Here is a 21823-nt window from a genome sequence, read left to right as displayed (position 1 = left end):
ACATTAGTTTTTTATTCTCTCTTCTTAAGTCAAGCTTGTCACGATTCTGCACTTTTAACGTGTATGTATGAATGCTACATTTTTAAACTTATTCTTTGTTGTGACAAGAAGCTTTAATGCTGCAACTTATTTTAATTTTCCACTTTTTTCTTCTATACCTAACTCCATTAAAGTGAATCATTTCTTAAAATCCTCCAGTTCTTCCTTGACCTCGCTCTTTGATTTTTTTTTTTATCATTTCACTGAGTGTATTACATTTTTCTTAGATGGTTCAGTAAAATTTCTGTATAACTGAATTGTAACTGATGAACTGATGATGTTTCTTTGATATCCAGTAATCCCAAGTTTTATTTAATAAATTGATTGGTTATAGTTTCATTTTTTTGGATTTTTCAACAGCTGTTTAATAAAATTTATTAATCTATAATATTCAGAAGATACAGGATTACCGGTAATACTGGAGGAGGCCCAAACGTATAGTAGAATTAATAGAAATATTGGTTTCCTTTTTGAGCCTATCTGTATTTTTCGTTCCTTTGAGGTGAAAAAAAGAAATGGAGGTTTAAAATGTTTTATACTTCTGAGGTGTGAATGAGGGACTTGAGATGCTTTCACGTTTACTCAAGTACCATTGAGTTCACTGACTAAAGCAGGGGTAGGCAACTTCGGCTCTTTTATGACTCATGGACTTCAACTCCCAGAATTCCTGAGTCAGCTATGCTGACTCAGGAATTCTGGGAGTTGAAGTCCATGAGTCATAAAAGAGCCAAGGTTGCCTATCCCTGGACTAAAGTGTCTAGGTGATTATATATGTTGGGGTGGGCAATTAATTCTCCCAAGGGGTCACATGAGAACTGGGACTGTTGTGAAACCAATAGGCTTCCTGTTACTCTTTGTCGGAGATCTTGTCCCTGTCATGTTTGGAGTTGAGCTTCTTCTTGGTGACTGACTGCTAGCACTGGCATGTTCAGGGAGGAGGGGTGAGGTGAGCCTCACCTCAGACCAGCCAGGCCCAGCCACCCCTCTTCTACTACGGCTGCCATGCTCCTGTTCGCTTGCTAGCTCATGGGTGTGCTCAGCCTGCTTGCCTGCAAGAGCACGATTTGAATGAAGTGTGGTGGGTGGCCAAGCCCAGGTCCCCTCATGTGATGCCCACCAACACTGCCTCCTCAGGCTGCTCTAGGTGAGGGGTGAGCGCTGTGAAGGTGCAGAGAAGCCCTTTCACTCCTCACTTCCTGCGGCCACCAGTTGACGGAAAGAGCGCACGGTGATTGTATAAAGCTGGACCCAATCCTGTGGCATTCTTATTTACATTTGATTTCCAATTTTTGATTGACCTCACACAGGCTGAACAGGGACAGCCAAAGGGCTTGGAGGGGCCTTGGGGGCTGTAAATTGCTCAGATCTTACACACACACACACACACAGACACAGACAGACAGACACACACTGTTTGCTGTTCAGCTTGCAGTAACATTGCTCAGTTCATAAGATCTATTCCACAACTTGCATTATGGGTATTCTAAAGATGTACTCTCACTTGTTTTTTTTTCTGTTGCTGAAGTCATCTGTCAGCTGGAATTTTCAGTGATTTCCCTGCAGATTCTCCCAAGGCTCCTCTCGCACATCTCTACAAGGATCTGAATCTTTGGAACAGATGAGAATGTAGGGAGTTGCAGTGAGCAAGAGAGAAATTGCTGAAAACTGTGTACTTTCCTCTTGACAGCAGAAGCAAACTTGCTTTTGTTTCTGCCCCAGATATTCTTGATTATTATGCCAAGAAACTGTAATGCCATTAAAATATTTTTTTGGGGGTGGGTGGGTAACCAAGTTAATTTGAATTGTTATTGCATCTTATGCCATATTTGCACGGATGGAGGTCTTTAATTTCAATAATGCCTTTCTGGGATTTGAATGAAGTTCATAATATTCACATTGAAATTCTAGTGAAATATTAATCAGCTTTTAGACTCTCCATTCAAAACTGCAGTTGCTAATGATAGTCATCTAATTGGTAGTAAATGTTTTATTTTTATTTATCTAGTATTAATTAAAGGATGGAACTTTTATCTTGTTTCCATGGCTACTTGATGTTTTACAGTGGATTTCATTTGGGAAACTTTACCTAATAATTTAAAATTCACAGAAAAATGTATACTCTAGCACAAAACAATATATATGTAAAGTGAAAATCTGGAAGTGTATTTGAAAACTATCCTATGTGTGTTAGTGATGAGTCATTATAGTTTGAAATATCTAAATACTTTTAGAGTTACACTGTGGGCGAATTTTTAATTAAAAACACAAATGCTTTACTTCTAGCTGTGAATTCCATTACAAGATTGGTTATAAGTTACCAAAGCAACCCATCTCCACAAATAAAGCAATGGGTGGAATCATTTCCAGATGGCGGGTAAGTAAATCTTCTCAATTGGAAGTATATATTTTTGTACGGCAGGAAGGACAGTGTCTCAGATGAATTTTTAAGTTGTTCTGTAATGTAGAACAACTTGGTGAGTTGAGCTATGGCAGAATCGTATTTATCAAAATCATAGGTATTGGTTGCTCTTATTTCTATTTGTATGATGAGTCTTCCAATGAAGATATGCAGGTGGAATGTTCGGACTGCAGAATGTAATCCATCTCTTAAAATCAGAAGGCTGTGCATATCTTTTATGCAGTATTAAATTGTGTTTATTTATTATGGAATGAAATGCCCTTGGTCGGTGGCCCCCAATCTTTCTGGCAGCAGGGACCAGTTTTGGAAGAAATATTGTCTTCCATGACTGGGGGGGTGCGATAGAGGATGGTTTCATGTGCAACCTAGATCCTAATAAAGCATCCTCAGAGGAGGTTTTGCTCACTTGCCGCAGTTTGCGCAGCCCAGTTCCTAACAGGCCATACACTGGTACCAGGCCACAGGCAGTGGGGGGGGAATTGGACCCCTGGCTAGGTAATGTAGAAAAAAAAATATGTTGCTAATAACTAAGGAGCTGTCTGGAGCACAGGTGCAACCCGCGGCTCCGGAGCCGCATGCGGCTCTTTCAGCTGTCTCCTGCGGCTCCCAGTCTTCTGCCATGTGCAGTCAAAAAAAAAAAGGGTGGGACTAAAAAAGTTCAACCAACCAATTCAAATATGCAGGTTAGGTGCATATCTCGCCTTGGCTCCACTCTTCAGTCAAGCCCTGTTCTGCACATGCGCACATGTACACACATGCGCACACATTTTTTGCGGCTCCCAGTTTTTCCTTTTGTGAGGGAACCGGTTCCGAGTGGCTCTTTCACTGTTTCAGGTTGCTGACCCCTGGTCTAGAGAAAGGGTGAAGTTAAATCTGTTATGTTTTAGCATTTTGCAATACGAGAATGTAGCTGCTTAATGAGAGAACACATATAACAAGCAGCTTGGTTTATGGAGTTACCCCCATTTTGGAATCATTAACAAGAATAGCATTTATATCCTGCTTCCTTAAATTTGGAGTACATCTCATGGAAGACTTTGATAAGAATACACAAATCATATCAATGAATTTCCAAGTTGGAGATGGTAGTGAAGAATAAGCATAGTAGCTTGAGTTTGAAGATATATGTGATTTATAGTGAACTCTGCCTTTAAAACGTATAAACCACATGTAGGGAATCATGTTTATACTTAAAACATAATTTAATATTCTTATTAATCCTGCTTTAAAAAAATGGAGGTTACTGGGTTGTATTTATGTATGGGGAATATGTTTAGTTTTAAATGCAAGCAAATTTTATTTTTCAGACCTGTATAATCTAAGAAAGACCATTCTATTTAAATACAGCTTCTTTGTACAGATAGAAAAAGGATTTTTTCTATTTATGTGCAAATGTATATGGCTGTGAAGCGTGGAAGATAATACAATAGGATGTACATGCATATATTTTTTGCTATGTATACATCACATTTATATCCCACCCTTCTTTTTAAAAGCTCTCAGTGCAGCATTTATAGTATTAATGTAATGTATTTGCACATTAATCCTGGGAAGTAGGTTTTGGGTTGACAGATACTGAGTCACCGAAGGCCACCTGCAAATTTCATGGCAGAATTGAGATTTTGAATTCAAGTCTCTCTGGCATACTACACTGCCAGTTTATTGCACTGATTGCACTGCTGAAGGAAGAAGTTACATTTACTGCAGTTTGATTACTGCATTGTAAGTGTAGAGTCTGGAAATTTCTGTAACCGAAATTTCTCCTCAAGCTGATAGAAATGCACAGAAATCTATCACTAAATAAGTATCCCTAAACACTAGTATTGTAAACAGCTTTCTGTAATCCCCCCCCCCGTTTCTCTCTCTCTCTTTCCCTCACTTTCCCTCCCTCCTTCCCACCCCCTTTCAGACAAAGTTTTTATAAACTTCTTTTCATTGGCCTGCAAGATCACAAGTTAAGATTAGCAGGACTGGAAAAAACTGAGGCACAGATCTAAACATTTTTTGGCCCCTAAGAGGGTGTAAGAATGTCTATTAATTATCTAGATATTTAGTGATTAGAAATTTGTGTATTTAGCTATCTAATCTTTGGATATTCCTCAAGTCTAATTTCCTCTTTCTTTTAACAATTAGAATGTTGAAGAAAAAGAGTCGGGTTCACATTTATGCGTAGGAGCCTAGGATACAAGTTTGTGTGAGAGTTTCTGTGAAGAGATAAGATGGATATAAGTGTTCATTTGTGTTCCCATCATTCTGAAACATTTCCTTTCCATTGTAAGTTTGTCCGTGAGAATGTGAGAGAAAGGGAGGGGGAGATCTTTCAGCCGAGATATTATTTATGTGATGGCATACAATATTTGCTTTTCATAGACTGTTAGAGCAACCTCTTTTTTTTCTTCTTTTCTATTTTCTTACTATCGGAAAGCTGGTTTTGATAGTTGGATCCTGTGGCTGCAGGGCCTCCTTCAAACCTGTCCTGGCATGACCCTTTTTCTTTCAGCTTCATTGGAGCACTGATAACAAGTGGAGCAGTGACAGTTTTCTTGAGACTTTAGCCATGTCCTATATTTATAGGTTTCAGGCGTGCAAAATCATCTTGCTTCTATGTCTTCCCAGAGACACGGATAAAAGAGGACAGATTTTACCTTTGAATAAATTTATTTAATTCCGCCTAACTAGACAAGCCTGTTCCAGATTCAAGAGGACTGGGAAACTGCTTCATTTGGGATGGTCTCAGATCAGTCAAGTGAAATTTGTTAACTTCCCTGACCTGTTCTTTTACATCATAATACTGATTTTGAGGATATGTGCTGTTAAAAAAAAAAAAAAGCCGTGCCGAGCAACGTGTTATACAATTTGTTCTCTTAGAAATTGTTCCCCCCTTTCTGCAAATTGCAGCGTTCTGCTTCTTTACTGTATTGCCTTTCTTTCTCATGTGATCTGTGGAGGCAGTTAAAGTTATGGTAAAAGTTACAGTGCATGTGCTACCAATGCTTCTTCATGTGTGCACCTTTGGTAATATACCACCTTACCATGAGGTGACTGGGGAAGTAAGTTATATAAGCAGGTAGAAGTTTGCAAGGGAGTCTGCTATTACTCAGATTATTACAACTCTCCCCATCTCTCAAATTTCTATTTTTTGTTTGTCTGGTAGTATTTATTATCTAGTCCAGGGGTAGGCAACCTGGGCTCTTTTATGACTCGTGGACTTCAACTCCCAGAGTTCCCGAGTCAGCTGCTGACTCAGGAATTCTGGGAGTTGAAGTCCACGAGTCATAAAAGAACCCAGGTTGCCTATCCCTGATCTAGTCCTTCAGCGTAATTTTTCACAGCTTTTTTCTTTCATTTGTAAGCAGGCAAAAGCTTCCACTGTAGAAGTGTTGGAAAGACTTGATAAGGTAGGATTTTCTTTTAATACTGTTTTTATGAGTTGTGAGGCTTTAATTATCTTTTCAGGTATCATATTATATGTAGTTTAACTTGGAAAATATATATAAAAATATGTGTGATTAGTTAGAGTGTCATAGATATGTCACAAGCATAAACATTCTAGATAGGAGCAGGCTATTTGAGAATAAGTAAAAATGGAAATCGATAAAATGCTGAATTTTAGGAGGAAAGTGCTTTTGGAAGGGGAAATAAAAGAGACTATGCATAGCAAATAGAAGAAATGAAAAGATGAAGAAATGAAGTAAATGAGAAGGTAATACTGAGCAGCAACCTTCTTCACTGTTGCCAAAGACTCTCTTGTCCTAGAGTGGGACAGATGATAAACAAATTAATTCACCTATTAAATTTAGTTAAAAATGCTTCTATGCAAGTAATATGAGAGTCAGTTTGGTGTAGTGGCTAAGGTGTCAGGCTAGACCAGGAGTAGGCAACCTTGGCTCTTTTATGACTCGTGGACTTCCAGAATTCCATAGCTGGCTCAGGAATTCTGGGAGTTGAAGTCCACGAGTCATAAAAGAGCCAAGGTTGCCTACCCCTGGGCTAGACAATGGGAGACCATGAGTTCTGATTCCATCTTGGACCGAAATCCAGTTTGAGTCAGTCATACTCTCTCTGCGCCCTATGAAGGAGGTGATGGCAAACTATTTCTGAAATCTTGCTAAGAAAACTTCATGGACTAGCCCAAGGGGTGACCAGGTGTCAACACTGACCTGGTGCCACAATGTAATAAAAAATAATAGTTAAGATATTAGATTAATGTATTCTAGTGCTTATTCAGAATTACAGCTAGTCCTTGTTTAGCAACCACAGTTGGTTCCGATGACATGGTCGCTAAGCGAACCACATGACTGAGAGAGAAAGATGCTGTGAAGCATTTCATTTAGATAAAATTATTCTCACTCCAATGTGTGTTTTTGTCAGGTGCAGAAATTTAGACATAAATCTGGGCATTTGTCAGAAATTTTTTCTACTGCCATTTCTTACCATCATATTTACGAACAGTTGCTTTCTGAGGCAGCTGCTAAACAAGGACTACCACAGTCAAGTATATTTATTCATTTTTACATAATACTATATTTAAAAATAAAACTACAAGCTTTTTAGCTCTCTGGTTTCTGCAGTTTCCACAGGCATGTTGGATATTCTTGAAGTTAAGATAATTCTTCTTCATAATTTATTCCTTTTTTAATATAGGAGAATGTAAAATATTCAGTACCTCGTTTTTTTCTCTATCTTCTTACATAGATCTTTATGCTGCCCCACTCCTTCGTATGTGTACTGCAGTGAGGGTTATGCATATGTTACTGAACACAAACCATAAACAGGTTTAGAATGTTATTCAATACATTATCTCATTCTTAATTTTTCAGATGAAAGTTTTAGAAAGTTAAAATGCTACCAAGATATTTAAATATAAATATTTTTTTTTATATTTATAGGATATCCAGGCACTGGAAGAGTTCAGAGAGAAAAATCAGAGGCAGCAGAAGCTATGGGTTGGAAGATTTCTCCTCTATTCCTCTGTTCTCTATCTTCTTATTTGCTTAGTTATTTATTTGTGGTACCTTCCTGATGAATGGACTGATCGATTTATTATGACTCTTCCACTTTTTGCGTTTCCTCTGATGTAAGTAAAATATTCCTGTTATATTTACAGACATTATGTAGAAAGAGTTGAAAAGAATGCTATGGGTTCTCCTTGAAATAGTGTGTTATCCTGAGGTCTCTGCATATTTTGTAGACAAGGAGTCAGGAAACAGTTTTTTCCATAGGCTAAGCGGGACCTCCGAGAAGTTCATAATGAATATGGAAACCCAGTAGCCTTCTGTTGTTATTTTTGAACAAGACATGCTCTAATATATAATTTTTACTGCAAAATAGGCAGCAAATATTTTAACAAATAATGATAATTTTATATTCCATTAATTTGTGTATTCACCATCCGAAGTGCTATCCATATGTTAGAAGAATGATTGACACAGTGTGTGTCCGATGGGAAAAGTACTTTTCTTTTGTCTGTCCTGAATTGCCCATTCTGCAACTCATTCAATGATCCCAATTTCTAATGCTGTAAGAAATAAATAATATTTTTGCATCGTCTAATTGTATTTTGTCCCCCAATGATAATTTTCCCACCTAAATTAAATAATTCTAAAGTTGCAGCTTTTTCCACATGGTGTTGTTCAGGACTCTTAGAACTCTCTTTGATTTACAGTAGCCATTCTGAGGTACAAAATCCACGCTCTACATAGTTTTTACAAGATATTCACATCATTTGAAAATTTCTGCTGGGAAGGAAATATTTCGTCTGAGCTTAAAAAAAAAGAAAATAAAGTTTTCTGAGACTAAGAAAATAATTTCCAACACAGAATGGGCCAACTATTTGGCCAGAGCGTGCATATGATCCTAGACAAGGCGGGTCCAATTCATGGGCTGCATGCAACCCTGGAAAGCTAGTAATACAGCTCCACAATAACATAAAAGTTTTACATTATTATGTGATTTATATACATTAACTATGTTACGTATTTTATATGCAGCCCAAAATAATTTCTGTTCATTCAGTGCGGTCCAGGCAAGCCAAAAGTTTGGTAACCTATGTCCTAGAGCAAGGGTCTTCAAACTTGGCCCTTTTATGACTTATGGACTTCAACTCCCAGAATTTCTTAGCCAGCATACCTGGCTGAGGAATTCTGGGAGTTGAAGTCCACAAGTCATAAAAGGGCCAAGTTTGAAGACCTCTGTCCTAGAGTAATGTTTGGTGACTCCCGAAACACTCTGGAGTCTCTTACACAGAAATACACTGTATTTATGGCAATCACAACTCTGCATTACTACACGAGAAACTGTCAGGAATGCATGAGGTCAGTGAAATCACAGAGGACTTATGGGTTATAGGAACCTTTGGAATAATTAGACCAAGACCCAGGCACCCTGACTCTCAACAGTCCTGGTCAGCATGGACAGGGACTTCCTAGAACTCCATTTTCTCCTTATTTTCTAATCTACTTGCTCGCCCGCCTGCTCTTAACCATTTCTTATAGCAGTAAGAGTAATTGGATAGAATACAAATCAGTTTTCTCTCACTGGTTTATGAGAAGGATGCATTATTATTACTATTTTTCAAAGAAAGCCTCTGGAAAGGAAAAGGAACACCCCCAAATATTACTCCTTCGTTTCTTCTCGTCGTTTCTGTGGTAGTAGGTTATCTACTTTGCATGATCAGAAAGAATTAGTCTCAGTTGCTTTTTCCCTGCTAGGAATGGCTAACTGTTGACAACTTGTTTTTTCTTTCCGTCAAAATGCGAATCTGTGTGGAATATGTAGTTTGATCTGGTGCTAATTCTGGCGTCTTAAACAAAGTAAATGGTGCCTGCCTTTCTTGGCTTGCAGTTCCTAGAAAAATGCTGCCTTGGGCTACTCTCCAGGGGTCCGATAGTATTACCAGTGCTTGCAAAGTTTGCTGGCTTTCAGGATTATGTTTGCTGCCTAGCTTAAGGCATGCATTTAAATTAGTTTTGAAACTAAGATAGTGAAGAGGTTTTCAGTAATTTTGCTTATTTATATCTAAAATGTTCAGCTTAGCTTCTTTTAAATTCTAAACATCTATAAGGTAATGGTAAAGGTTCCCCCGCACATGCTTGCTAGTCGTTTCCAACTCTAGGGGCCGGTGCTCATCTCCGTTTCAAAGCCGAAGAGCCAGCGTTTGTCTGAGGACGTCTCCGTGGTCATGTGGCTGGCATAAATAGACGCCAAAGGCACACGGAACGCTGTTACCTTCCCACCGTAGTGGTCCCTATTCTTCCACTTGCATTTTTACGTGCTTTCGAACTGCTAGGTTGGCAGAAGCTGGGACGAGTAACAGGCGCTCACTCTGCTACGCGGCACTCGGGATTCTACCCGCCAAACTGCCGACCTTCTGATCGACAAGCACAGCGTCCTAACCCACTGAGCCACCGGGTCCCTAAACATCTATAGAATTGCCAAATGTAAATGAAAAGAAAAAATATGGAACTATCAGACATATTTATACTCCAAACAAACTTTTAATACGTAAAGCTCTTTATGTATTGCGAACCGGCAAAAAAGGGCTTTGCAATTTATAGAGTAAAATTAGGGCTACTCAGAGATCAGGGGCTGAAAATTTCCCGCTTCAGAAAACTTTGTCAGTTTCAAAATTATGTTATTTTTTGAAGTTTTTTTTAAATAAAATATTTTAGATTTATTTATTTAGGATGGCAAAAATGTTTTAAATTTTTTAAAAAAACATTTTAGAAAAGGGTACTATGATCATATTATGTTTTCTCCTTTATTGTTGAATACCATTTCCTACATTCCAGTAAAAACATTTTTCCCCCTCTGCAGAACCTTACTTTGATTGTACTGTTTAAGTCCCATAATATAGGCTGGATTTAATTCTTTTGACTTCAGTTAATGTAGCCCAAGTACTAGTGCAGACTGTGGGTACCGATAGGCTCAGTAGAAGTATACTTATTTACATAGAAAAAAAAAATTCCAGAACATTTTTGGATGCTACATTTTCTGGAAATTGCATGCTTCTGGAGAGACAGTATCAGTTCAGGTGGCTGCAAGATTGCAGCAAATCTAGTGGGTGTCTAGATTTCTGCCATCCAGGGGTGAACAATTAAAATGATTTGGAAAAATATTGATTCTGAAAGCTTACTATGGTTTCCTGTTAATTAGTCTGTATTTTGAGATGGCTAAAATGAAGGATGACATTTGGTGACAGTTGAAAGTTGAAAGCTGTTCAACGTTGCCCCCTTGTTTGTAGTTTCAAATACAGCACAAGGGCGAATCAGTTTTACTTACACTAAAGTGCTTGCTATTTGTTTTGCCGTAAACAAAAAGTTGGTAACTGCATGTTTGTAGAAATTTCTGAAGCCCTTTATCTTGTTTGTATAAATGTGTAGTGTTTCAGTAAAAGAAAGGGAGAAATATAGAAACAGTATTACCCTCCACTTGTCTTAAATTTTGGTTTTATTTGACATACTGTATAGTAATGGAAGGGGACGTGGTAGCTCAGTCGGTTAGGACGCTGAGCTTGTCGATCAGAAGGTCGGCAGTTTGGCGGGTCGAATCCCGAGTGCCACGTAACAGAGTGAGCGCCTGTTACTCGTCCCAGCTTCTGCCAACCTAGCAGTTCGAAAGCACGTAAAAATGCAAGTAGAAAAATAGGGACCACTCCGGTGGGAAGGTAACAGCGTTCCGTGCGCCTTTGGCGTCTAGTCATGCCGGCCACATGACCACGGAGACGTCCTCGGACAAGCGCTGGCTCTTTGGCTTTGAAACGGAGATGAGCACTGGCCCCTAGAGTCGGAAACGACTAGCACGCATGTGCGGGGGAACCTTTACCTTTACCTTATAGTAATGGAGCTTCAATAAAGCCAAGTATAAGTGCAACAGATCCCAAAATCTGAGTCAGGATATCTTGCTTCCATAGAGTATCTTAACTGGGTGCAATTATATTAAGATAGGGAATGGATAAGCAGTTGGTTTTTGCCTTCCAATTCACAGTCTGCAGTCTTTGCCTCTAATAACAAATGTTGCTGTCTTAATGTCCTTGCTTGAAACAAGTTCATTCAGTGAACTTATAACATGAAATAAGGTGGTTACCTATGCACAGGACTTTTTTTGGCATTAGCTTCTTTTATTAAAATTGGGATTAGCTATGATATGTTACAGATAATAATTGAATTCTTACAAACAATGACGTTTAGTTTGCTCGTCTAGATTTTAATGCTGGATGTTCTTTCTCTCTTTCACCCTCTAACTTTTCTCTTCTCTTCAGTGTTTGGTCTATAAGAACACTCCTCATCTTCTTTTTTTCAAAAAGAACAGAAAGAAATAGTGAGTATTTTATACATCTTTTTCTTTTTCTAGATCTTGTAAGAATAAACATGTTATTAATAGAGTGACGTTGTTTACAGGTGGTCCACACTTAATGACCCTAATTGGGATCAGTAAATCTGCCCCTAAGTGGTTGCTAAGTGGGAAAACGTGTGACTATGATTGTGCTTTGTGGCTGGAAAGAGACAAGGCTACTCAGTTTCACACCTTGAGTCTTTGTTTGCCCCCTAACCACTACCCCACCCTTTGGAATGCTAAAGTGCCTGCTTACTGTCTTGTTCACAACAAAAGCAATGCAGTTGTGCCAGCTGCCTTGGGCTGGAAGCAATGGGCATGCTATGCCAACAGCTTATTCTCTTGAAATCCCTTTCTCCCCAATCTCTCTGCTCTGGCAGGGTTGGGGAAGGAAAAAAAAAGCAAATGATTTCTGTAGAAAATATCTCCTTTGCCTGACCCTTTCCCACTGCTATTGTGAACTCATTGCTTTCGATGTGCGGAAGAGCAAATTACTTCTTTGAAATCCCTTTCTCTCCAGTGTCTCCATTCCACTGTAAAGTTGGTCTAAATTTATTTTTTCAACACTATTGTAACTTTGAATGTGATCAGTAAGTGAACATTATCTATAGAGTAGTTTTGTAGCAAAAAATTTGTGGATAACCTTGTAAATACAATGGTACCTTTAGTAACATTTTTAAAGCTTTCCAGATATGTTACACAGTCTTTCATTTGGCTATAAAATGGAAAATGAATATAAAATATTGTGGAGATGATTATAGTAGAATGATTGTACAGTAAAGAATATTTTCTATTGTACAGCATGTGCCTTTCTATAAATTATAGTTCTTTAGATTTATTATACTAAATATATTTCAGCTCTCAGAGCAAAAAAAAAGTTATACTTTTTAAGTGACAAAATTGGTCACTCCGTGCTGGTAATGTATCTTAGGAGTCAGGATTCAATATTCTCTTTTGCTATCCTGTATTGCTCTCTCTATTATACTGTACATTGCTAATTATTTGTTTTTGCACAGGTTTTTTTTAAACACACCCATCTGAACGCTCTAGTTGGTTACAACAAAGTAAAAATACAGCTTTTTTAATAAAAAAATAGAAAGCTTTCTATACAATTAATAGTAATGCACCATGTGGTCATCCAAAACATTCACTCCTGGTTATGGTGGAATAGTTAGCATTAACAACTTTATTAAATGCTAGATTATAGTAACCACAAAAGGGGAATCCAGCTACTTGGTCAATGTGGTCCTCATCTAACCTAAATATGTTTTTTTACGATAATCTTCCTGGAAAGTTAGTTTCAATTTTGGCAATGCAGAATCTGATGCTTAGTGCTATGCTATTAAGGCCTTTTAAGACAACACCAGCATTTTGTATTGGGTATGGAAACCTCTGGTAACTGATGCAGTGACTACTATAAGACTTCCTTGACTTACGACCACAGTTGGAAATGGAGTTTGTGTTGGGAGGGAGCAGCTGAGTGCGTTCCTTTAGTTGGCTGGCGAGAGAAAGAGATTTTCTGCGCCTATGGTAGAAGAGCAGTGGCTGGGCTAAGGCGAAGTTCTGTGCTCCCTCCTCCTACAACACATGGGTGCCCAGTGGCAGAATTAGATCTAGCCTGTTGGTTTGGCCCTTCACAACAGTTCCAGTTTCTCATGTGGCCCCTTGGGAAAATCAATTGCCCACTCCTGCCCTAGAAGAATCTGTCCTCAACCTGATCCCTTAGGTTTTCTAATGGTGCACCAATTGCCACTGTAATTGAGTCCATCTACCTTGCTGTTGATCATTCTCTTATCTTTCACCTTTTCCAGCATTATAGTTTCTGCATGTTGTTGTTAGTTGTGAAGTCGTGTCCGACCCATCACGACCCCATGGACAACGTTCCTCCAGGCCTTCCTGTTCTCTACCATCTTCTGGAGTCCATTTAGGCTCATGCCTACTGCTTCAGTGACTCCATCCAGCCACCTCATTCTCTGTCATCCCTTCTCTTGCCCTCAACCTTTCCCAGCATTAGGCTCTTCTCCAGTGAGTCCTTCCTTCTCATTAGGTGGCCAAAGTATTTGAGTTTTAGCTTCAGGATCTGGCCTTCTAAAGAGCAGTCAGGGTTGATCTCCTCTAGGACTGACCGGTTTGATCGCCTTGCAGTCCAAGGGACTCACAGGAGTCTTCTCCAGCACCATAGTTCAAAGAGTTTCTGCATAGGTTAGTCTTTGCATAATACATCCAGTATGATAATTTGAACCTGGTTATTTATCCCACAGATAAAAATTCTGGGTTCATTTGTTCAGTAATCCATTTCTTTGTTTGTTTGATGATCCATTTGTTAGATGCCCAATGCAAAAGAAATTAGAATATCTTTTCCAAAGCTTTTCTGGCTACTCTACCAAGTACTAGTCAGGCATATTTCTCGATGGATGCTTCCTTTACTGTTGAGAGTTGATCCTCAAAGGCAGAAGCTATCTACCATTTCAGTGTTTTCAATGTCAAATCTAAAACTAGGTATTGTACCTCTTTCTATGAGTTTGGTCTTTGTATTTCATTTTAGTTCAATTTTTCATTGGGCTACTTGACTTGCTTGTAGATTCTTGGCTATAAGAGTAGTGTCATCAGCAGAATGGAGGTTATTGACGTTTCTCCTTCTCATATACGGCCTTGTTTGATTCCTTTGCCAACCTAAAGCTACTCTGTTTTGCCGTATTCTGGACTAGGGCTTCCTGACCCATGTATAGATTTTGCACGAAGAAATGAGATAGTCTAGGATTTCCATTTTTGTAAGCAAATTCCAAAACTTGGCGCAATTGACACAATCAAAGGCCTTTCTATAATCAATGAAACATATGTTGACCTCTTTTGAGTCAATTGGCTTTGTCAGTTATCCAGCATGCATCAGCAATAATGTCTCATGCTCCTCAGTCTTTTCAACAATCATTTTGAATATCTGGCATCTCTCTTCCCTTGTAGAGCTCTAATACAGTTGCAAGAAAAAGTATGTGAACCCTTTGGGATTACGTGGAGTTTTGCATGAATTGGCTATAAAATGCGCTCTAAACGTCACGTAAGTCACAACAATAGAAAAACACAGTCTGCTTAAAATAATACTACACAAACATTAGCTGTTGTCATGTTTTAATTGAACATAAGATGGAAACATTCACAGTGCAGGGTGGAAAAAGTATGTGAACCCCTAGCCTAATGACTTCTCCAAGAGCTAATTGGAGCCAGGAGTGAGCCAACCTTGACTCCAACCAGTGTGATGATATTGGATGTGTTGCTGACAGCTGTCCTGCCCTTTAAAAACACCTGTTTTGGGTTTACTGGTCTCAAGAAGCACTGTCTGATGTGAACCATGCCTTGCAGAAAAGAGCTCACAGAAGACCTATGATCAAAAATTGTTGACTTGCATGAAGCTGGAAAGGGTTACAAAAGTATCTCCAAAAGCCTTGATGTTCATGTGTCCACGGTAAGACAGACTGTCTACAAATGGAGAAAGTTTAGCACTGTTGCTACTCTCCCTAGGCGTGGTCGTCCTGTAAAAATGACTGCAAGAGCACAGCGCATAATGCTTAATGAGGTAAAGAAGAATCCTAGAGTGTCAGCTAAAGACCTACAGAAATCTCTGGCACATGCTAACATTTTTGTTGACACATCTACAATAAGGAAAACATTAAACAAGAATGGAGTACATGGGAGGACACCACAGAGGAAGCCATTGCTGTCCAAAAAAAATATTGCAGCACGTTTGAAGTTTGCAAAAGAGCACCTGGATGTTCCACAGCACTACTGGCAAAATATACTGTGGACAGATGAAACCAAAATCGAGTTGTTTGGGAAAAACACACAACACTATGTGTGGAGAAAAAAAGGCACAGCACACCAACATCAAAACCTCATCCCCACTGTAAAACATGGCGGAGGGAGCATCATGGTTTGGGGCTGCTTTGCTACCTCAGGGCCTGGACGGATTGTTGTCATTGATGGAAAAATGAATTCCAGAGTTTATCAGGACATTTTGCAGGAAAACATACGGCCATCTGTCTGCCAACTGAAGCTCCGCAGAGGATGGGTGATGCAACAGGACAATGACCCAAAGCATACAAGTAATTCAACAAAACAATGGCTTCAACAGAACAGAATACACCTTCTGGAGTGGCCCAGTCAGAGTCCTGACCTCAACCCAATTGAAATGCTGTGGCATGACCTTAAGAGAGCGATTCACACCAGACATCCCAAGAATATTGCTACACTGAAACAGTTTTGTGCAGAGGAGTGGTCCAAAATTACTCCAGATCGTTGTCTGATCTGCAACTACAGGAAACGTTTGGTTGAGGTTATTGCTGCCAAAGGAGGGTCAACCAGTTATTTATTTATTTATTTATTTAATTTAATTTGTATACCGCCCTTCTCCCGAAGGACTCAGGGTGGTGAAGAGGGCAATAAATACCAAAAATACCAAAATACAAAAATTAAAAACAGATTAAACCATAGTGCCCAAATACAATAAATAAATTACTTAAAAACAATAATTTAAACCCCAAACCCATCAGACCAGGCCGGCTTGTTCGAATAGATAAGTTTTTAGATCACGCCGGAAGGAGCGGAGGTCGGGGGCCATCCGGAGCTCAACCGGTAAACGGTTCCAAAGGTCAGGCACACCCACAGAGAACGCCCTCCCCCTGGGGGCCATCAGTCGGCATTCTCTGACCGGTGGCACCCTGAGGAGGCCCTCTCTGTGGGAGCGCACTGGGCGGAGGGAAGTTGATGCCGGCCGCAGGTGCTCCCTAAGGTACTCCGGACCCATGCCATGTAGGGCTTTGTAGGTCATTACCAGCACCTTGAATCTCACCCGGAAGGCAACTGGAAGCCAATGCAGCTCACGGAGCAGAGGTGTAACATGGGAGTATCGGGAGACCGATTAAGTCCAAAGGTTCACATACTTTTTCCACCCTGCACTGTGAATGTTTCCATCTTATGTTCAATTAAAACATGACAACAGCTAATGTTTGTGTAGTATTATTTTAAGCAGACTGTGTTTTTCTATTGTTGTGACTTACATGACGTTTAGAGCGCATTTTATGGCCAATTCATGCAAAACTCCACGTAATCCCAAAGGGTTCACATACTTTTTTCTTGCAAATGTATGCTTTGAATATTCCTATTCATTATTTTGCTAATATCTGAAATTAAAAGTATTATATGATAGTTTGCATATTCTGTTCTTTTCTTTGCTATTGGAATATAGATTGACCTCTTTCAATTGGCTGGCCACTGTATTGTTTTCCAGATTTGTTGTCATAGTTTATGAGTTATTTATTCTGCTATTGTTTGCCATATTTCTATAGATACTACCTGAATTCTTGTCACCTTCCAATTTGGTAACGAATGGAGGGCTGATTTGGTTTCGTGAACAGATGTCTTTGATTTTGAGATTTCTGTTGTAGACAATTTCAGCATTCCCTGTCTATCTTTGAAATTTAGAGAACCTTTGGAAGACTTTTCTTGTTTTTCCATGTTTCTTTCCATCCTTAGGGCCTTTATAGATATTATTATAATGCTGTTTCTTGTCTCTTCTAACAGTTTTTTTTTGAAATTCTTTGTTAAGTTCCTTCCTGAAATCTTTGGCTTTTCTTCTTGGCAAATTCCACTGTTTGTTCTGATATCCAGTGTGCTTTCTTTTGTTTTTTGTTTTATCTTTGGCAATCTCTTTTCACATTCATTTTTAATGACTTGTTTAAATTCATTCCAGAGTTTCTCTGGTTCCTTTTGAATGAGGTTCGAACTTCAAAGTGATTGTTGATGTTCTCCTTGAAAATGTTGGGTATATGCTGAAGATTCTATCATGGGAAATGGTTGGCTTTCTTCTGCTGCTTTAGCTGAACTTGGAAATTGCATCAGTTCCTGGCCATGTCTTTGCTGTTATAACTCCTTCCGCCTCCCCCTACCATATCCATATATATGGTGATGTCCATGTTTTGGCATTGTTTTGGTTGTTTGAAGACTCTGTTAGCAATACAAAATGGTTAGACTGGCAGAAATGGTTAAGTCATTTTCCTGCTTCATTTTGGTTTTTTAGGCCATGTAGTCCAAATTTCTGTGTATAGTATGCGTGCATGTGTATGTGTGTTTGTGTGTGTGTGCATTTAAATATGGCGTAAGACAGCCTAGTGATCCTGGGGAAAAGATACAAAGAGTTGTAGAATATGCTATTTTCATATTCTTGCAAGGTCCGTGCTATTATTTTGTTCTGTAAAATGTATACAGGTATTATTATTATTATTATTATTATTATTAATAATTTTATTTGTATACCGCCCTTCTCCCGAAGGACTCAGGGCGGTGAACAGGGCAAACATATAAAAGTACAAAAATACAAAAATTAAGAAAGAATTAAACGAGATGCCCAAGCTACAACAATAGGTTAAATACATTTAAAACAACAATAAAATCCAAACCCATCCCCCATCAGGCCAGGCCGGCTTGTTCGAACAAATAAGTCTTCAGATCGCGTCGGAAGGAGCGAAGGTCGGGCGCCATCCGGAGCTCAACCGGCAACCGATTCCATAAATCCGGGGCGCCCACAGAGAAAGACCTCCCCCTGGGGGCCACCAGACAACATTCTCTGACCGGTGGCACCCTGAGGAGGCCCTCTCTGTGGGAACGCACAGGGCGGAGGGAAGTTGACGCCGGCAGCAGGTGATCCCTAAGGTACTCCGGACCCATGCCATGTAGGGCTTTGTAGGTCATCACTAACACCTTGAATCTCACCCGGAAGACAACTGGGAGCTTAAGCACTAAGCATCTTAAATACCAAACTTTTCTTTATTCACAAACTTAAATTGGGATTAATGAACTATCAATGTAGAGTATGAGACACTGAATGTAATAAAATTACCTGCTTGTTAAACATTCAGTCATAAAACTGAATTATATTAGTATTGTTTCAAAAATTAAGAACAAAATTTAATCCTATAATTATTTTTTTCAAGGTAGTTTGGGTTTTATTCTTATATTAATAACAAAAATTAGTGTTAGTAAAAGTAGAAGTATTCTCTTTTATTTGTAAGATCCTGCACATCCAAAGGAAAACTTGTAAGTTTTCCTTATACAGTATATGGTGCATTGGTGCACACCAGCCTGCAATCCTTATGTTTTTCATGGAATATCCTAGCATGGAACACTTGCTTATCTATTGGAATAAGGGAACGGATTTACTAAGCTGTTTACAGTGTACTCAGCCTTGTTATTTACTAGTACATATGATCCTCCATTGCCCATTTGTTGAGGAACATGAAATATAGGTAATCAAATGCACATTGTTTTTATTTGCCTGCACAACAGTTTCTAATATCTGTTTCTTCTATATGCAAATTGTTTTGATTTTCATAATGCGTGATCTTTTCTGGATCATGAGATCAGTGTTCAGTCACCTACACTTGCCATTTCTTGTTTGGATTACCGCAATGTTCTCTACATGGGGCTAACCTTGAAGACTATTCTTCATATTTGTGATTATGGGAGGTTTACAGTTAAAACATAAATGATATCAAAAACCACAGCATAAAACAATCATACAAATGATACAAAATATTAAAACAATTAAAACCATGCAGTTCAGTCATCAGGAGAGCACAGTTGTTCATAAACAGGACAACCATTTTCATTCTGATGCTGATTTGTATATATTCTCGTATAGTTGTCTCCTTGTATATGAGTCAAAACTGGAGATTTTAAGTAAAGGTTGAAAGTGATTTGCAATATTTCATTTTGCTTTCAATGTGAGACCAAATAAGCTCCATAACTAAGCAGCATATTATCAGACAGTCAAAAAAAATATCGGTCTCCTTGAAGTTAACAGCACTTATTATTATAATTTTTTTGACTGCAATTAGCAGACTGTGGAGAAGAAAGGGGATTGATCAGAGTTAACATAATGTGAGGGGACTAACCTCTTGACAAGCCATAATGTAAACTTCAAACACAGGAGTGGCTGCACTTTATTTTACTAGTCCTTCAGATCTGATTGCCAAAAAAGCTTTGGAGAAAGCAGAAACAGATATGTAGCACATATCTGTAGCATCTTAAAGTAACTATGCCTTTTCCCAGGATCCATAGGAAAAGCAGTTTTCTGTGTGAAACAACTTTTGAAGATTCAATTTTATGTGCTACACAGCTATTTTTACTATTACATTATTTTTACTGTTATTTACTGTTGTTGGTACAGGCTGGCACAGGGAGCAGGACATGGATGTCATGACATTGTAAAGATGGCCAGAGTGATTTTTGTTTTTGGTGTTGTTTTTAATTGGGGTGGTTTGGTATCCCCAGGCAGTTTAACATATAATAAGCACTGAATGCATGTACATAATTCCTCTTACGGCTACACAAGGTTGGAGAGTTGCATGTACCCAATAGGCTGTTGCCAACAGGTTATTTGCTCTTAGATAACCTTAAAGTACATTAAAAATTTACAGTAAGTTGAAATAAAGTACTAAAGTTGAAATAAAGTACAATATATTTAAAGGATGCTTTAAAACTTGTTATTAAAACAAGTTTATAGAACAGTCTGGCTTTATTGGTAATGACTCCTAGGTTACATAATCACAAACCCATGATTGTTTTGGGTTTTCTTTTGAAGACAGCATTCTTTTTAGTGTGGCATTTATATATGTTAGAGAGCCAGTGTGATATGTTCTTAACATGTCTGGCTAGAAAGTGGGTGACTGTGAGTTCTAGGGCAGCCTTACACACAAATCCAGCTGTGTGGCTGTGAATAGTCATTTTCTCTTAGCCTTAATAAGGAGGAAATGGCAAAATCTGAAAATTCTGAAATCCGGCCAAGAAAACTGCAGGGGCTTGTCCAAGCAGTCGCCATGATTTGAAGGCAAAAGTGTTGCAAATGTTACTCTTGAACATGATTCATTTTTCCATAGAAGACCTTTTGAATCCTTTGTTTACTTGTTTACATTTTTGAGATATTTAGATCTAATACAGGTGATGCCTAAAAACTTCCAGTTGATGTACTTATTAAACAATTTATGCAATAATCTCTTTAGCCAAACTGGGTGAGGAGAAGGAATATAAAAAATATACTTCAAAACACCCCCAATGGAGTGCTCCACCGCCGCTGCTGCTTTCCTGCCCACATGGAGCACCCCTCCGCCACTGCTCCCCCCACCCCTGATGGAGTGCTCCACTGCCACTGCTGCTTCCCTCCCAGGACGGAGCGCTCTGCCGCTGCTTCACGCGATGACAAAGGTGGAGTATGGGAGGCAGGACCAGGACGTAGCCCAAGCATGGTCCAGCAGCAGCAGCAGCAGCAGCAGCAGCAAAGCTCAAGTCGCCACCAGCGGCTTGGGTGCCTCTGCTCCGTCCGAGTTGAAGAAAGCGGAGGCGCAGCAGCGGGTTTGCTCTCAATAAGACGGGCGAACATGAGCGAGAGCTTACCTGGCTCTTATTGTTTGAGAGCGATCCCGCTGCTGCACCTCCGCTTTCTTCAACTCGGACGGAGCAGAGGCACTCAAGCCACTGGCAGCCGATTGAGTGGGGAGGACGAGGAGGAAGAGAAGAGCAGTGAGGCTTTGTGCCAGCCGGCTGGCCAGGTGAAGAGTAGGTCGGGCGATGGTGGCTGGCTGGCTGGGGAGGGGGAATCATGGCTGCTCAGGGAGGGTCTGCCAAGCCTCATGGCAGCGGCATTGACAGCTCCCCCCCACCCGGCCCGTTTACCAGTCCCCATACAAGGTGCTTGGCAGAACCCCCTCCCTGCGGCCTTGATCAGACCCACGCAGCACCTTCTTTCCAGCTCCACTGTGGTCCTCCGTCACTTCCTCCACCACCCTGTGCAGTCCCACAAACAAAAGAGGTTTGTGGGCAGTCCCATAAACAAAAGAAGTTTGTGGGACTAAAAAAAAGGTTCAATCAACTCCAACTTCGCGAGATCTTTTTTTTTTCCCCGCGAGAAGTTGGAATTGATTGAACTTTTTTTAAAAAAAATCCCATATGGGTTGCTGACCCCTGGTATAGAACAACCCTTTTCAA

At 39.5% G+C, this 21823-nt stretch overlaps 1 protein-coding gene across 3 annotated transcripts in view; it reads left to right on the top strand.

Annotated features, from left to right (window-relative positions):
* Positions 1–21823, top strand: part of LNPK (lunapark, ER junction formation factor) — a 65807-nt gene that overhangs the window by 5586 nt on the left and 38398 nt on the right. For 2 of the 3 annotated variants that reach the window (XM_081312710.1, XM_081312712.1), the window contains exons 2-5: positions 2323–2413; positions 5812–5856; positions 7348–7535; positions 11718–11776. In XM_081312710.1, the coding sequence (XP_081168836.1) occupies positions 2323–2413; positions 5812–5856; positions 7348–7535; positions 11718–11776 (383 nt within the window). The remainder of the gene's footprint in view (positions 1–2322; positions 2414–5811; positions 5857–7347; positions 7536–11717; positions 11777–21823) is intronic. The other variant, XM_081312711.1, reaches the window with a different exon arrangement.

The sequence above is a fragment of the Vipera berus genome (genome assembly GCF_964194415.1).
Source record: "Vipera berus genome assembly, chromosome: 1".
In the NCBI taxonomy this organism is placed as follows: Eukaryota; Metazoa; Chordata; class Lepidosauria; order Squamata; family Viperidae; genus Vipera; species Vipera berus.
Note: the sequence above shows the minus strand (reverse complement) of the source record. Positions and strands in the feature narration are given on the sequence as shown.